Raw genomic sequence first — 18,900 nt, forward strand, 5'->3', positions numbered from 1 at the left:
TTCAAATGAATGGATTCGAGGGCAGGGCCAGCCATTAATGACCACTGAGATGTACAGTCAAGGACAGAGACTTATATACTGAGTGCCATGGAAAACGCATCACTTTTTTTCCCAAATATTTTTTTACTAAGTGGTTTTGTATGTATAATATTATGCAATACTATGAGCTATTGTTTCACACAATGCTCCCAAACGCAAAAAATATCGGCCCGTGTGCAAAAATAAATTGCACGAGATGCACATGAAAAACCCAATATTCATATGCAACATTGTGTGTGAGCCCTTTAAAAGCATGTTTTCAACTTAATGTGCAGTACATGAACTGTGAAACGTCAATCTGTCGTAATTTGTTGTTGGATGTGCGAAGGAATCGAGCTAGAGATGTCGAGACTTACTGAAAATCAACGGAATGAAGCCATGGGAATGTCCAGGGCTGGCATGTCTACACGTACTTCAATAGTCATCAGTCCACTATTGTAAGGTTGGTGGAACGTGTTCGAGTTACTGGATCAACACATGACCGTCAACGTCCTGGTCCACAACGCGTTACAACCCTGGCCCAAGACCGCTACATCCGGGTCACTCATCTGCATGACAGATTCCGCCCAGTGACTCGAAGAGGTGCAGCAGTCGTCGGAAGACAAGGGCCAGAAAGTGCCAACACCGTAAGACGTCGTCTAAGAGAAGTAGGACTCCGTGCACAACGACCTTATGTTGGAGCTATCCTCGGGGATCATCACCGTCAGCAGCGTTTGATATGGGCTCAAGGACACCAGATATGGAGAAGAGTAGACCGGCAAAGTGTGCTCTTCAGTGATGAGAGTCGCTTTCATCTTTATCACGCTGATGGCCGTCAACGTGTGTGGAGACGTCTTGGGGTGGGGGAAATGTAATGGTGTGGGGAGGATTCACATTTCATCACCGGACCGCCCTACACATTTGCAGGGGTAGCGTTAATGCTGTAGCCTACGGTGATGATGTCTTGCAACCAATTGTTGTTCCGATGTTAAGAGCGCACCCACAACTTCAGCACTTCCAACAGGATAATGCACACCCGCATAGCGCCCTTTCTAGTATCGACTACCTGGCTGCTAACAACATAACAACCGATAGAACATGTCTGGGATGAGATTAGACGCCGTCTGTATCCAAGACCACAGATGCACACCATTGCTGCTTTAGAAGCTGCTCTTGTCCAAGAATGGAACAATTTGCCCCAGGCCTTCTTTCACACATTGGTAAATTCCATGCGACCTCGCTGCACAGCGTGCGTAAGAGCCCGTGGAGGACACACGCGCTACTGGCATCTGTGTCATACTTTTAAACAGATTAAACATCCATAAGTGTACAAATGTGTTGTTATTGATGTGTTCCCATTTGAATATTGTTCACAATAAGAACCAAAATAAATAAGATATGTTTACAGGATCATTTTGTTATACGAAAAACTAAGTGATGCGTTTTCCATGGCGTTCAGTATATTTTTCAAATATGATTGAATAACTAGAGCCACACACAAGCTTAGAAATCAGGAATTTATTGAAGTCTATAATATACATGTATATACACTGAAATAGCAGACATTTCTTAACTTTGTGCAGTATACTGAAAAAAAATACAAATTTGTATCAGACACTGTCCATCGAAGATGTCCACTTTCCTGGCTTATGCTAGGTTATCACTATCACAATTCGCACTACGATTGAAATTGTGGTTATAATCGTATGGTGATCCTATCAGATCTTTTCATATATTGAGGTCAGTCGTGTCGATCGTATCGAAACGTATCTGCATCGTGGACCCAATAGGGACCAGCGCAGACATTCCAAAATTTTGCGTTTTTGCCCTCTACATCTGCGTGACTTAGAGCCTCTCAAAATACTCAATATAGAAGCATGTAAAGTCCTTTTGTGAACAACCCTATTTGAAGCGTCCTTATTTCATTGATATGCCTACTGTATTTAGTCTAATGACAACTGGAGGTTAACGGCATGTTTATGGTTGACGGCACAGTCATTTCAATCTTTCACTTCGACAGGACGTAAAGAGAAAACTATCGCTATGAAAGTCAACATTTGATTGGCTGAATGTAAACAGTATATCGTGTTCTAGCCAATCCCAAGTCTTGTATGAAATGCGCTTTATTGCTTCCAATAGGATAGTTACATAGGTTTACTGCCATGAACTTATGAATGAAATAAGAGGAAATATAAAAAACTACGGAGACTACGTGCAGTAGAGGTGTGTAAATGCCGTGTGAGGCACATAAATTGTACAAATTACGACATAGAATAATCCAATTATTCTCACGTCGGGGAAATTTTCTGCGTGTAAATTACGCAGCGTCCGCCAATATTTGCGTTTATTTTGAAAAAAATGAATGAAATGTGCAGATTTTTGCGTGACTGCGACCTCTGATAGGGACATTCCTATTGTAACATATCACACGACAGTGGGAACCTAGCATTAGCTACATGACACTACAACTTCTTCATTGGTATTAAAACTGATGGCTTTTCCTGCACCCCCTGTTTTTCCATCCGATCCACGATCTGCCTGAAGATTGATTATGAGCTGGCTTATCAGTCCGCGAATGTTATACGTAACGGAATATTAGGCCACACTTTAGGTTGTTGGACGTCAATGTTTCTATCGTAGGTCATTTGTAATGCGGTTTCCATCCCATGAATCATAGCAGCACCTTTACCATACAACATCTTCATCTCCGCTGTTCGTCTCACTCCAGGTCGTTCCTTCGGGGCTTCAACTGTTGGCATCTGTTTGTGGACTGAAGTTATAAAAAATGAAGAAATGATGAAAATTACATTTAATAATAGAATTACTGCCCCTGTTACCGAAACCTTGTAAATCAAAGAAAAAAAGAGAGAGAGAAAAGAGAGAGAGACGGGGTTTAAGGGCAAATTGACACAAACTAGGTCATTTCCCTACGAATATACATTTGTATGGTTCAATAATTTTATCAATAATTCGCTTAGAGGTGTTTAAAGATGGGTTCCAGTGTACAAACTGGGTGATTTAATGGTATATATGGACTAAAAACATTCAAACTAATTAATTTGTCATAACTTTGCTTCAAATCCTTCTCAAACATTGTATTTGCGAAGGAATGTCCTATAAAAATTTGATCAAACCAGGTCATGTTTACATCACGTCACGTGACTTACCTCTATTGGAAGTCAGAGGAGAATTCATTCATTCATAAGACGATGTTGTCTTTAATCGCTTACTATTTATTACAAATATCGAATCCTAATTAAATTCTCAGATTATCCACTACCCACGTCTTTTTTCGTCATTTTTATCTCAGAAAGTGTTGTACTTCTAACTCTTCATAAAGTTTATCAACTTGTACATCAAGCACTCAATATTCGTGGGTGACCTTTGACATCACGCATGCAGAAATTCCTAATCGTAGGGCTGTTGATTAGGGGAACCCTTACATTTTTGTCCTATATTCACTCCATGAGTGTTTTTCAGGGAATCCAGTATTTGTCTAGTAAGATTGGCTATTTCTACTTTCCATACATGTATATACCAAAATTACCATACTTTTATTGGAACTAACCACCTGATAAATACTTTTCTGGGAACCCATCTTTAACAGTGGGAAGAAACTGAAGCACCCAGAGAAAACCCACGAGGTTGGACAGGCCAAGTACAGCCGATTCAATGAAAGTTCACAGATCTGATGATATAAAGTGTATGCGTTTGACCATTCAGCCACCCAAACCCCAGTTTTTTTTGTAACAAACTTATTGATAAGGTGGGGTGATTCATAAAGAGGAATCCTAGCAAAACTCAGAGTCGTGCAATGATTTTTAACAGAATTACTGATTGGCTTATCATCTGCAGGAAACATATTGAAACAAGTAGTCTATTATTCGGTGGGGGGGTGGGGGTTTGAGGACCGAATGGTTAGCGTGTGCGCAGTGTATCATGAGGTCTGTCATTGAGTCAACTGGCGTGGTTTCGATTCCCCGGTTGTATGTGACAAGGAATAGGGTCACCTGTCCAACCTCGTGTGTCTTCTCCGGATCCTCCGGTTTCCTTCCGCTGATAAAGACCTCTCTCTCTCAATCACAGCTTTGTGTCTGAGGAAGATTTTGGTTCCTGCACTTTCTTGTCACTTCCAAAAGACTCTTGCAAGCAAACAAATTATTGAAACAAAGATAATATGTCAGTCCCAAGATGAAACAAGCCAACAGTGAGGCTGATGTCCCCCGCCGAAATAGGAAAATAATTAGAGGACACATATAAATTTATCACAAATTATCTTTTACAAAGTATTGAACAATCAAACAGTATATCTTTACTTATAGTCTAACAATCAAAGTAGGAGAGTTATTGTTTTCCAAAGTCTCGACCAATCAAATTGCGTATCGCTATGCTTACCGAAAGCAGAAAATTCTCATTATCAAACTTAGTCAAGGCTACTGTAATGAAACTATACACCAAGTTTCATCAATCTCACTTAATTAGAACTAAAGTTATCGTGTCCCAAAGCATCAACCAATCAAATTGCTTATCTCTGCTTACCCTAAGCGGAAAATGCTCATCTTCGAACTCCATCAAGGCATTGACCTAATCAACACATACACCAAGTTTGAACATTCTAGCTCAATTAGGAAGAGAGTTATCGTGCCCCAAAGTATCAACCAATCAAATTGCTGCTTACCCTGAGCAGAAAATGCTCATTATCAAACTTAGTCAAGGTATTACTGTAATGAAACTATACACCAAGTTTCATCAATCTCACTTAATTAGAACTAGAGTTATCGTGTCCCAAAGCATCAACCAATCAAATTGCTTATCTCTGCTTACCCTAAGCGGAAAATGCTCATCTTCGAACTCCATCAAGGCATTGACCTAATCAACACATACACCAAGTTTGAAAATTCTAGCTCAATTAGGAAGAGAGTTATCGTGCCCCAAAGTATCAACCAATCAAATTGCTTATCTCTGCTTACCCTAAGCGGAAAATGCTCATCTTCAAACTCCATCAAGGCATTGACCTAATAAACACATACACCAAGTTTGAACATTCTAGCTCAATTAAAAGTTATTGTGTCCCAAAGCATCAACCAATCAAATTGCTTATCTCTGCTTACCCTAAGCGGAAAATGCTCATCTTCGAACTCCATCAAGGCATTGACCTAATCAACACATACACCAAGTTTGAACATTCTAGCCCAATTAGGAAGAGAGTTATCGTGTCCCAAAGCATCAACCAATCAAATTGCTTATCTCTGCTTACCCTAAGCGGAAAATGCTCATCTTCGAACTCCATCAAGGCATTGACCTAATAAACACATACACCAAGTTTGAACATTCTAGCTCAATTAGGAAGAGAGTTATTGTGTCCCAAAAAGTGTGACGGACAGACAGACGGACAGACAGACGGACGAACCCATTTTAATAGTCCCCTGCTTTCTTCGAAAGGCGGGGGACAAAAAACCCTCACTACAGGTAGTGTTGGGCGACTGGGCATACATTATGTATATCCATTGTTTAGCAAGGCTATGTTTTCAGATTTGATCCTCCTAGTATGACTGGCCAAGTGAGTAAGACTTAGGGAACGTCCCGAATTGACAGAATTGCAATCGAGTGATGCGGAATTCAGTCCTGTCACAGTTCTACCAGTCCCGACAGCTGAGGTTGTGTGAGTAGAATTGTGACGTATTTTAAGTAACAAATATCTTTTGAGATATTTTTGTTATGCGTTGTACTCCGACACTCTTCTTTTCACTTGATTGACACTATTTTCGGAATTGAGAGAATTTAATTCTCAAACGTTCAATAGAATATCCTCGCTGGATCGCTAGTCTGGAGGTCGCAGGTTTGCTCCCGGTGTTGACCCAGAGAGTTCATCAGGATTTTCCTGCGTGATTACAGACAGAGGGCCTGACACGAACAGCTGTCTAGTCATTCGGATGTGACAAAAAAAAACATGGTCCTGTGTACACATTGGGGTGCACGTAAAAGATCCCTTGGCAGTAGGCCATAGCACACTGTATGGTGTATGCCTGTCGTCATTAGCCCAGTCAGATCAGAACAGTAGGACAATATTATTTCAGAAATTATTTTCCAAATATGTAATTTACATGATTAACAGCTGACCATGATATTTTGATTATATTTTTAAGAGTTAGAGAGAAAACATACCATCTTCTATATTGACCCTTACATTTGACCTGCTATCATCTTCCAGTTCATCATCCTTCTTCATATCTAAAATAATCACCAAGTTATAAAATAAATTACAGAGAGAGAGAAATGGAGTTTAACATCCACTTGACATAAACTAGGTCATTTCAGGACTAACACATGGTTCAATTCTATTTCAATAATTGGTATGCACGTAGGGGTCTTTAGCAGTGGGAGGAAACGGGAGGACACGGCGAAAACCCGCGAAGTTGGACAGACGATCCTACTCCTTGTCACATACAACCAGGCAATCGAAACTATGCCAGTTGACTCAATGACAGACATTATGATACAGTGCGCACGTGCTAACCATTCGGCCATCCAACCCCCCTGGTTAATTTGTTACCACATGTTGGGGTGGAGAGCACCGGGGCCCAAATTCTATGGACTCAAGCATGCATGGGCTCATGCTGGTTAATTTGATACCACATGTGGGGCTGGAGAGCACCGGGGCCCAAATTCGATGGTCTCAAGCATTCATGGGGTCATGCTGGTTAATGTGGGGGTGGATCGAGGCAACGAAGCGTGATGGGCGAACATAAACACATCCATATATACATACATCTTTCATTTTATTTATATAGATAGATGACTAGATGCGTGTATATAAACTAATAAACATTTATTTTTAAAACTTTTATTTATTTTCTTAATAATTTAAAAAAAATGTTTTAGAATTTAATTTGCAGAAGAAACAAGTTAATATTGAGAGCTAATTAACTTGCCCTAATGTCATCAGCTATCAGTGAAATTGGCGCCATAGTGAATAGGTACTGCTGATCAGTTTGGTTTGGCGCATGCACTGGGGATTGGGGTTGGTCAAAAGAGTGACTGAGTGAGTCAAGGGAGGTAAACCACAAATCATTCTCGCTCCTTTCTTACCAAGGGAGTTAACTCATAATATTCTCACCCCTTTCTTTTCTATGTTGTTGTGAATGAGCAAAGAACTGTAACATATCGTCAGTTATCTCCATTTCAAACTCTTCTTTTTCTGAGGTACCAACGGCTTCCCCGGCCTCTGTACCACTCATAGGTTCTTCTTGATTACCCACTGAACTTGATTCACCTGCTTCACGATCCGATTCACACAGCTTCTTACTTTTATGCTTCGACCGTCTGCGTCTTTTGGTGCGATGATGATGATGATGATGATGATTGTGTTCTTTCGGTTGATTATTGCGTCTGCGACTTTGATATGGACGAAACGTGGAACTGTCCGAGTAACATTGCTGCTGCATAGATTTATATACGTTTAAATGTTTTTGATACCAACCCATGACTTGATGATAGTGTCTCCAGTATCTTGCAAAACATTTATCATTATACCAATAAGGGGAAGACATGTCTGGACGACAGTGTCTAGATTTACTATTGTCCTGATTATCAGGAACATAATCTGAATTTGAGTCAATGCCTGTGTCCGGTTTAAGGAGATTGTCTGCGGATATTTCATACTGGGTTTCCGTGACACTAGTTAAATCATCAGAATCTGGACTTGAATCTGCCGTCACAGAACTTGTCTCAAAATCCTTTATCTCCATATTGTTGTCTGCTGTTTGAACTGAAAATAGATAGAACATCCATTTTACTAAATTATGTCAACAAAAAAAAAGTTTCACCATTACAAAAAATATTCAAGTCATCCATCGATTTCTGTTTAAAAAAAGAAGAAACCGAAGAAACTGTCCATTTTTTTGTTTTACAAATTAAGTGAAACTGCATTTTGAAATCCATGTGGTTAGGAATGAATGAAAGGGGGTTTGACATTACCGACTAATGAAGACGGGCATACGCCATACAGTGTGCTATACTCTGATTTTGAATTCTAACTGTCAAGAGTTCTTTTCCCCCAGCTTACCTAAATTTCATTTCGTCATATGGCCGAGTTACGTAAATTTGTGCTTTACCTACATTTAGATTTCAATAGCTTCTGTCAAGCCGTTTAGCAGAAGGGGACGTATTTTTAATAGCATGTTGTATTGCACATATATACTGACTCTATCGAGTTAAGCAAGATCTTATATTCTTAATAAAATGTTCCTTTACATTGTTCAGGCATTTACAGAGACCGTTAAGCAGTAAAAAGTTGCCCAATAAAATTCACTGGGGGCCGATTCTTTTTCGACAATGATTCAATAGAAGAGACCCTGAACGTACAGGGTGAGTGTAATGAGACCTACGTTCAGAACTGAACTAACACTACAGGACCTCATTATTTTTTTTGTCCCATCCGAACGACTAGTCGGAACTGGCCCTCAATCTTGAGGAACTTTCTCTGCTAACACGGGTAGTGATCGAACTCAATATACCTCCTGGCTACTGAGCTACCACGAAAATCTCACTGAGCCACTACTCAACTGATTTCTGTGTAACAAGAGGCTTGCTTAGTTTTCACATTTTCTAAATCAGCGGTGAAAATACTACTTTTTACTACTCTACTCTCTAGGCTTACTCACTGAGAGTAGAGAAAAATGGACTAAATCGGTTCAAGTAGAGGACTAGTACTAGATTGTAGATGATGATTAGTAATCGCCAGATAGAGATTTCTTGCTCAGAAAAGAAGTTTCCGACAACGTTCCGGCTTCGTACCTTGAGCGTTCTTCACCTAGTCGAAACGTAAATTAGTAAATCAATTTTTTGTAGTCAATCCGCGAAAATATGAACTTCCGGTTGTATAGTCTTGGTTGTCAGGTTTCTGGATATTCGAGACTACATTTTTACGACGACAATGTTTGGTCACGTGACGTGTTGTGGCCAGGTTATAGCATTAGCAGGTTGAAAGGACTGTTTTATTGGATTTTGTTGCTTGCTAGGTAATTATTACACATTCACATATAGATAAATGAGGCTTAGGTCACTCCACGATTTCATTTACTTTAAACCAGTGTAAATACAAGTTTTGTAAATTAACTTAAAACAGAGAGATGCATGGAACCGTAGAAAATATTGTATTGACTTTTTGACATGCCGAGTTCAATTTGGATTTAAAGGAGCTAATCTCCAACTCAGTATTTTCCATGATATTAGAATAGAAATTAAAAATTCGAATGGAATTCAATATTGGTACATTTTTAATCAATATTGATGTTGTTATCTTGCTGTGAAAATATGGGATCCTATCCAATATATGGGGATCACGGGGCTAAGTGGGTAAGACACTGGCTCGCTAGCCTGGAGGGTGTTCGATTCCTGCATTGGCAGAGAAAGTTCCTCCAGATTTTCCGACGTGGTTTCCCCTTGTCAGTGATGCAGGACGGAGGGCCTGACGAGCTAGACAGCTGTCTAGTCGTTTGGATGGGACAGAAAACCGAGGTGATCCCGTGATACAAATTGGCGTGCATGTAAAAGATCCCTTGGCAGTTGAAATTTGATATAAGAGTAGGCCGTAGCGCCGCTGCCTGGGCAAAATTTCCCTCATAGCACACTGTATGGCATATGCCCGTCTTCATTAGCCCAGTTTAGGAGCAAAATGTACAGTAGGACGTTATACCCCATTTCATTCCTATCCAATATTTAATTTAAAGGAGCTAAATCGCTTATATTTAAAACCTAGAAATTGACCCAAAATGTGTTGCAACGCATATAATAATGTAATCTGATTGTATATAAACTGATTTACATTCAATTGTTTCCGTTTCGACTCTACATGTAAATCAGTTAGGTCCAGCGAAATACGGCATGAGTCTAAGCCGAATAGAAATTTCTAGCGTCTGGTTATTCCAGTCTTGCGCATGCTCTCCAGATAAGTTACGGCGTCGCTGTATGACATGAGTTGTGGAATATGTCTAACCTCGCCCTTTCTGGTCATTTGTTAAAATGACTATGAAACGCACTATGGTACACGATTCGTGTACCAATGGTAAAATGTTTATTTTGTCTTAAATATTGGATATCAGAAGCCTACATGTACATTTTCCCGGTAAGATAACAACATCAATGTTGATTTAAATTGACAAATAATTCATGTTTTCAATGTTAAAGACTTTGGATGATATTGAGTTAGAGACTCAGCTACTTTAAGACACAATCAATGACCATGTGGCATGTTAGAATAAGTGCCCCCAAGTCGTGGGTGCCATTTGTAATGAACAAAGAAAAACATATCATGTAAGACAATGCAGAAGTAAGTACATGTAGAAATGGCTGATTCACAAACAACAAAATAATGATTAAAAAAAGCTTGTAGCTTGGAATGGACTAAGCAGATGCAAATGTTGTTCGTTCAAATTGGACTCTTCATATATTTCACTGAACGTAAATGATTAGAAATTAAAAAAAATATTTTAAAAATTGAATATAAATCACTTTTTCTTATAACATTAATGTGTGCTTTTAGACCTATTTAAAGATACATTATGGGAGATTAATTAGACAAAGAGCTGACAGTTCTCACTATAATAGTTAAAATCTAGATTGTGTAAAGGGAATATGCTGAAAATTTCAGTCAAATTGCACTACCCTCATCCAAGATATTAGCGATTGAATTTTCGGCCTAGCCTCGATCATCTTTACTAAAGTCGGTATGATAAAAAACATATTTAAAGTCTCGATTATCCATTTTTGGATTTAATCATCAATGAGCTTTGAATATCAGATATTTACGTTAAATGGACAGCGAGTAATGAGAAATTGTACAAGCTTAAAGTGAAAGTGGAACCTCCCCTTATTAATCAAGTCGTGTGAAAAACAATTATGCTATAAAATAGAATTTTACACCTTGCGGTACTCTTGTTTAATTAAGATGTTTTGAGATGGTTTTGAAGCAAACGTTTGATAGATAAATTAGTTTGGATATGTTTTTAAGTCCAAATACGTACATATATCATCAAGTCACACAGTATGTACTTTTTTATACTTTCAATGGCCTACACTACATGAAAATTTGACCGGTTGTAGCGATGGGTCGCATCAGAGGTCATACGAGTGGCTTTTGACCCTATGATGTCAGACATTTGATTAACCAATCAGCATTGATGTTACTAGTGGATTACCCACCGTTCTGTGCAAAAAACGCCTAAAGCTCGCCGTAACAGACCATTTCATTGGCTAATTTCTCACACCATTCAGAACACGTTAATGATAACAACTCTTCCAGATCCAAGTGTAGTAAAGACAAGTAAAACGAAATTTTGAACTATAAAAAACGAAACGAAATAGGTTCTGTGTATTAACCAGATTGTGTATGTACAGTACATGTATGTACTGAACCTCCTACCGATCACCATCTTCAATAGAAGGCTTGATCTCGCTTTAACTACGTACATCTTATCAAGGCCTTCATGTAATACCCTGCATATTGCGGCACTAATTTCGATTGGGTACAAGTACAAGCCCAACTTGTGAGCCTATCATATTCCTCGATCGTCGCGAATACCAAGTCTCGCGCATCAAGCTAAAATGTCTACCTGTGATAATCAAGTTGCAAAGTTCAAGGTTCATTCAATGTCAAGGTTTCCGTGGAGGTCGCGATGTCACAACCTCTGATTGGATGCTACTGCTCATGTGTCTGTAGATAACATAGCTGCTCTATAAGTTTGGGAATTGTGAAGTAAACAAGCAACGGCCAGATGTTGTGAAACTCGCAGTCGTTGCTTCAGGAACATGCACATGTACAGACTAGCAATTTCAAGTTCACTAAACTGAGCAGACCCTAGGTTTTATACCGTCTTTTTAAAATCTATGTTTGTATAGCAAGACAACGAGAAAACCTTTTGAATTTCAACAATTTCTGTTAGTGAAATTTTATGTGCAATTATGTTAAAAGTAGTGAAATGAAGAATGCTATTAGCTTCTATTGGCGGCTAAAGATTTTTCCTTGTGGACTGCTTGGGTGACTTAGCTGCTGTGGCCTATGTTTTGTTGCCTGGCAACCTATCTTATGTTATGTACTAGTATCCATTTTGTTTACCATACTGTATGTGGGAGTTACCTCTGGCTCAGTACACAGGAACTTTGTGGCTCAGTGAGTGAGACGTCCTGGGTTCGATCCCAGTGTTGACTAGAGAGATATCTCTTGATTTTACAGCTTGGTTTTCCCTTGTCAGTGGTTCAGGACAGAGGGCTTGACAAGGAATAGTGTCTAGTCATTTAGATGGGACAAAAAATGAGATCCCCCACGCTCACTTTGGCGTGTACATGTACATGTATGTAAAAGAACCGTTGTTAGTTTGAATTTTATAACAAGAGTAGGTTGTAGCACGTCTGTCCCATCCCCCCGCTCTACCACCATGGCACCATAGCACACAGTATGGTTTATATGACCTGTCTTTATACCTGGTGCACAGAAGTATGGAGAACAAGAAGATAAACTACCATTGCTTTAAAAAAAAAAGAAAACCAATCTTTTTTGACTGATTTGAACTGGCAAGTCACGTACATCATTATACATGTACATATACGGTATGTAGCCTATTGTCACTCATTGTGGAACATTCTACCAAAGTATTGATTTCTGCTTCCTTGATCTACAATCTATAACAAAAACATAGAATAAAACTGATCGAATTAGCTAGAATGTCATGAATTACTCAGGTTACAATTCTATGGAATACAATTACTGAGAGACGTTTCCACTAGTCTGTATAAAGCAATGATAAAATATAAAACGAGACAATGACGTTTCCACTATGTCTTCGCTAGTCTGTGTCAAGTAATTATAAAATGTAACGAGACATGTACATATGTAAAAAAAACAACGCACTTGGTTAATGCTGACCATCCAGAGACACCCTTACAATTTACACTGGCACCTCTCTGTCTCTCATGTTTAAGGTAGTTTAATAGAAGGGGGGTTCGATGGCTGAATGGTTAGCGTGCGCACGCTGTATCATAAAGTCTGTCATTGAGTCGACTGGCGTGGTTTCGAATCCGTGGTTGTACGTCACAAGGAGTAGGGTCGCCTGTCCAACCTCATGGGTTTTCTCTGGGTCCTCCGGTTTCCTCCCACTGCTAAAGACCCCTGCGCGCAAGCGAATTATTGAAATAAGATTAAACCATATGTTAGCCCCGAAATGACCTAGTTTGTGTCGAGTGGACGTTAAACCCTATTTCTCTCTCTCTCTCTCTAGTTTAATAGATACTAAACAAGGTTAGAGTAAGGTTAAAGATGCATTCCCACGATGAAACTGAAAGTATTTATAGGGTAGTTATTTCCATTAAAAGTATAGAAAATATGGTAATAGAAAGTAGATACATGTACAATCAATCTTACTAGAAAAAAACTGGATTCCCTGGAAGACAAATGGACAGCTAGTGACGACAAATACAAGCTGAATATGGACCCTCCCACAATCAAGTCACATGTCAAAAGGACTGCTTTTCAATACATTTTTACAGCTTATTAAAATGTTTTGATAGAGGGATTAGTCTGAATATGTTTTTAGTCCAAATTTATCATCAAATCACACAGTTTGTACCTGGGAAGGCATCTTTAATAAACTTATAGTGGCTAGAACTTACATTGGTAATTCACACTGTTTGTATGCAGGAAGGCGTCTTTAATAAACTTAGTGACCGGACCTTACATTCGTAATTCAAATTTCTCTGCATTGTGTTATTTTAACTGACAGTGACACTGCTGTGACAGATAAGAATTGGACATTGTAGCCTGCTGTGGTCGGCAATTTACTCAAATTCACGGAGGACATTTAGAACTGAATTTAAAGAGTGGGCAAAGCAGATTGATCAACTGATGCCCGCGATTTTTTGTTTCTGCCCAGGTCCGACATCGGGGGAATTTAGTACTTAACTTTGACTTATACTGTACTGTACAAGCCAGTCTTCATTGACCCAGTTTTCATTTATTCTGTCTATCCTTAATTAGGTTAGGGCTGTGTGGCTCAGTGAGTAAATGGTTTCCCTTTGTCAGTGGTTCTGCCATGGAATAGTGTCTAGTTGTTTGAATGGGATGTAAAATCGAGGTCCCATGTTCACAATGGCATGCAGGCAAAAGAAGGATTGACAGTTGAAATTCGAAATAAGAGTAGGTCGGAGCATCGCCGTCTGGGCAAAATTTCCTTCATGTCCGAACACACTGCATGGCGATTGCCCGTCTTCCCAGTCGGTGCAGAGAAAAAGGACATTAAAACATATTTCAGTTATTTCCTAATTAGGTCATGCCTTCCAGCAATCCTAATGATTGGATACGTGGATATAACTCACAGCGTGACATGTTCAATATCTAAATATAGTATCCTATCTTCATTAGCCCAGTCGGAGCAGAACAGTAGTGTATATAATTTATAACTCACAGCGTGACATGTTGAATATCTAAATATAGTATCCCGTCTTCATTAGCCCAGTTGGAGCAGAATGGTATAAATAGTAGAATTGATTACGATCGTGATGATTTTACCATTTAAAGAATCCGATGATTGGCCACCGTCTGGAAGTAAGATGTAATTATTATCTCATTTACTTAACGTAGATTTCCTTTCATTAGACAAATTATACTATTTATCGAATTTCGTGATCTTAAATGACGACAATAATTGATGACTTGACTAATTATGTTACCTATTATTTTCAGGTGTATATGTACGTGTAGTGTACGTATAGCATAATGGTTGAAATTACCTGAGGATTGCAATTTATTTCCTATTTCTTTGTAATTGATTTTAATTCTCTTATTTTTCTGCACTAACAGAGATAATGAATAGACAGGAATATGTGTACATTGACAGCAGTGCCAAGACATACATACTGTACATGTATCAGATTAAAACACAGATCCTATTTCAGTTCAAAATTTTGTTTTACTTGTCTTTACTACACTAGGATCATGAAGAGTTGTTATCATTGACATGTTCTGAATGATGTGAGGGAATAGCCAATGAAACGGTCTGTTACGGCGAGCTTTAGGCGTGTTTTGCACAGAACTGTGGGTAATCCACTAGTATAATCAATGCTGATTGGTTAATCAAATGTCTGATGTCATAGGTCAAAAGCCACTCGCATGACCTCTGACACGACCTATCGCTACATGTACAATTGGTCAGATCTTCATGTAGGCCATCGAAAGTATAAAAAAATTAAACGAAATATAGATCTGTATTTTAATCAGATGGTTTTGGGGCCCATATATATCTATTATATTTAATGTTAGCATGGCTGATATTGGTGCCACTGGGCCCCTAATCCAATTCCCGATGTCCTACAGGGCAATTCAGGGGTAAAGTGTCCCTGCACAGGTGTGGTAGCCAGGGGTGTGTGTGGAAGGATTTGTTTTGCTCCGTCACCTCTCATTGGTTTCCTGCATATAATGTATATCATAAAAGTGAGCCACCTTGGCTTAGTGAGTAATATGCTAGCTCGTTAGTCTGCTGGTTGGGAGTTCGATCACGGGGTTGGCCGAGAAAGTTCATCGCAATATTCCTGTGTGGTTTCCCCTTGTCAGTGATGCAGGATGGAGGGCTTGACAAGTACACAAGTACAGCTGCCTAGTTGTCCTAATGGGACCCCAAAAAAATTAGTTCCCATGTACACATTGGTGTGCACGTAAAAGATCCCTTGGCAGTTGGAATTCGATATAAAAGTAGGCTGTAGCACTGCTGTCCGGTCAAAATTTCCCTCATAGCACACTGGGCAGAATAAGAAGGACGTTGAACCCCATTTCATTTTACCTCCTTTCCATTTAACTAAGTTATTGTATCGTTGAATAATGTTTGACAAGTTGTTGACAAGTATCAATACATTAAGTGATTTATTATGTTATAATAACTTGTTATTATTATTGATACTATAGATTATTAGTCAATAGACCTATTATTATAAAAAGATAGGCCTATTATTATTAGTCAATAGGCCTATTATTATTATTATAAGATAGGCCTATTATTCTCACATAGAAGGGTTATAGTCATATTATCCACTACATACCAATTACTATAATAGGAATTTGGTGTAGTCAGTACTATCCAGTACATACATGTAAAACTACTACAATAGGAATTTGGTATAGTCAAAATTATCCAGTACTGTCACTTATACATACATGTATATATTTTGATTGTACAGTTTAAATAAGTGAAGGATTAAAGTTTTGAATTATTTATATGTTTATTCTGTATGTGATTTTAGAGTTCACTGTGTACATATAGTGACGTAAGTCGTAAAATATATCTTAACATACAATACACTATATATCTTGTGGTAAAAAGTTATTGAGTTTTCTTTGATTGGCATTTAGTAATTGAACATATTAACAATTACTGAGATTAATACTAAGCGACGTTTCAACGAGGATACTCTCCTCTTTATCAAGCAAATGATACAGGTATGTGAATAGTAGGCAAATATATACAGGTATGTGAATAGTAGGCAAATATAGGCAAATATATACAGAATATGTAACAAAGATAAGAATCAAATACAATTAAATCTTATAACACGTTGAGTTATTGAGTTGTTGTTATGCTGTAAGGGAGCCACGGTGGGTAAGACACTGACTCACTAGTCTGGAGATCACGTGTTCGATCCCTGTATTGACCGAGAAAGTTCATCAGGATTTTCTGGCGTGGTTTCTCCTTGTCAGTGGTGCAGGACGGAGGGCCTGACAAGGACAACTGTCTAGTTGTTCAGATGGGATGAAAACCCGAGGCCATGTGGATACATTGGCGTGTGAGTAAACGATCCCTTGGCAGATGGAATTCGATATAAGAGTAAGCCATAGTGCTGCTGCCCGGGCAAAATTTCCCTCATGGCACACTGCATGGCATATGCCCGTCTTCATTAGCCCAGTTCGGAGCAGAACAGTAGGACGTTAAACTCCATTTCATTTTATTTATTTATTTGCGCAGTGTACACCAATGTGTACATGTAAACAGGACCTATGTGAATAAAATGAATCGCTCCACTTATGATATACAACGTAGCTCTCCTTACATGTATTTACGAAATGTCCAAACTGGGAGAGTGATTTTAGGAGATTGAATCTGGACTTTCACAAATTAAGAAAAGCTTTTTTTTAGGCTGACTTGCTTAATAAAGAAAACTCTGACTTGATTACATGTACATGTAAGTCTTGAAAATACAAGTGACAATCTCTGCCTCATTAACTTTAGTTATTGATTTTAAGGAGTTGTATATACATGTACTTGTATAATTCTCGGCTTCGGAATTAAAGATACATTATGGGAGATTAGATAAAGAGCTGGCAGTTCTCACTATAATAGTTAAAAACTATATAATCTAAAGGGAATTTCCGGAAAATTTTAGTCAAATTGATCCACTCTGAACCAAGATTTTAGCGATTGAATTTTCGGCCTAGCCTTGATCATCATTACTAAAGTCGGTACGATAAAAAACATAGTCTCGATTATCCATTTCCTGATTAAATCATGAATGGAAGTCGAACAGCAAATCGGAACCTAATCCAATAAACATCACAGGCTAGCGATGACATCGAGAGTTGATTATGGTCTGGATAAGTTAATTATTGTCTAATTAATCATTTAGATAACATTTCAGGCCTAAAGAAAGACCTGCAATAGGCAGATTTAGCTCTTGCATAATGTATGTTTAAAATTCTTAATAAAAACAAACTTCCTAATCACTTGATTATTCATGTTAGTCCAGCTGTAAACATTTATATTGATTTTACAGATGTTGCACTATATTTCTGGCTTTGCTTGAGTAGCAGACGTTAGTTGCTGACCCAGTGTGCAGACGGAACAAACAATCTTGAAAAATGGTAAAGCAGGTGGGTTTGTTGTCTGCCGGCTGTCAGCCGTGGAATCACGATGTCTGTGCTTCTAGTGAGGACAGGTTTGCATATTGTGCAACCATGGCGATATATATCTATGAGGTAAGTCAATATATAATGTTTTGTTTCTGCTTGGCAACCGTGGAGGCAGGTTGTCAATAACTGAACAATTAGATGGTGTTTTTATATTTTTCCATGCTTCAGGCCGTTAACAACAAATAAATGACAATCAAGCGGAAATGTAAACAAGACTAAACACATTTTAATGATAGTCTTACCTTGTATTCTTCCATTTAGAGAGAGAGAGAGAGACTCGACACAAACTCTGTCATTTCGGGATTGACATATTTTAAATTTTATGTTATTAATATGTTAGTGTGTAAGGGTCTTTAGCAGAGGGAGGAAAATGGAGGACCCAGATAAATCCCACGAGGTTGGACAGGCAACCCTACTCATTGTCATGCACAACTAGTGGGGAATCGAAACCACCCCATTTCACTCAATGACAGACCTTATGATGCAATGTGCACACGCAAACCATTCGGCCACCCCCCCCCCACACACATTATGAAAGACCTAAATCTTCCTATTGCAGGTCTTTATTTAGACATGGGGGGTTGGATGGCTGAATGGTTAGCGTGCGCGCGCTGTATCATAAAGTCTGTCATTGAGTCGACTGGCGTGGTTTCGAATCCCCGGTTGTACGTGGCAAGGAGTAGGGTTGCCTGTCCAACCTCGTGGGTTTTCTCCGGGTCCTCCGGTTTCCTCCCACTGCTAAAGACCCCTACGCGCAAGCGAATTATGTAAATAAAATTAAACCATACGTTAGTCCCAAAATGACCTAGTTTGTGTCGAGTGGACGTTAAACCCCATTTCTCTCTCTCTCTCTATTTAGACATTTATTCACATGACAAGCCTATAGACATCTCTTTAGACCATCGGATGGCCGAGATTTATATGGATGAGAACACCCT

General features: G+C 38.8%; 2 protein-coding genes across 5 annotated transcripts in view; one reads left to right on the plus strand and one right to left on the minus strand.

The window, feature by feature from the left end:
- Positions 1-1,527: 1,527 nt before the first annotated feature.
- Positions 1,528-8,923, minus strand: LOC126829684 (gem-associated protein 8). Of its 3 annotated transcripts, none has more exons than XM_050559771.2 (4): positions 8,815-8,923; positions 7,136-7,786; positions 6,184-6,249; positions 1,528-2,788 (listed from the first exon to the last, which is right to left on the minus strand). In XM_050559771.2, exons 2-4 carry the CDS (start codon positions 7,764-7,766, stop codon positions 2,583-2,585), a joined length of 903 nt encoding a protein of 300 aa, XP_050415728.1. In that variant the 5' UTR covers positions 7,767-7,786; positions 8,815-8,923; the 3' UTR covers positions 1,528-2,582. The 3 variants fall into 3 exon arrangements, with proteins under 3 accessions (XP_050415728.1, XP_050415730.1, XP_050415727.1); XM_050559773.2 differs by lacking the exon at positions 8,815-8,923 and adding an exon at positions 8,682-8,808; XM_050559770.2 differs by lacking the exon at positions 8,815-8,923 and adding an exon at positions 8,535-8,673.
- The window catches only part of LOC126829670 (WD repeat-containing protein 17), a 41,882-nt gene continuing 31,898 nt past the window's right edge, over positions 8,917-18,900 (plus strand). Inside the window, exons 1-2 of one of the 2 annotated variants that reach the window (XM_050559687.1) lie at positions 8,917-9,038; positions 17,827-18,028. In XM_050559687.1, coding sequence (XP_050415644.1) covers positions 17,912-18,028 — 117 coding nt within the window. In that variant the 5' untranslated portion in view covers positions 8,917-9,038; positions 17,827-17,911. Of the gene's footprint in view, positions 9,039-16,406; positions 16,499-17,826; positions 18,029-18,900 lie in introns of those variants that run through there. The other variant, XM_050559688.1, reaches the window with a different exon arrangement.

The sequence above is a fragment of the Patella vulgata genome, chromosome 8 (assembly GCF_932274485.2).
Source record: "Patella vulgata chromosome 8, xgPatVulg1.2, whole genome shotgun sequence".
Lineage (NCBI taxonomy): Eukaryota > Metazoa > Mollusca > Gastropoda > Patellidae > Patella > Patella vulgata.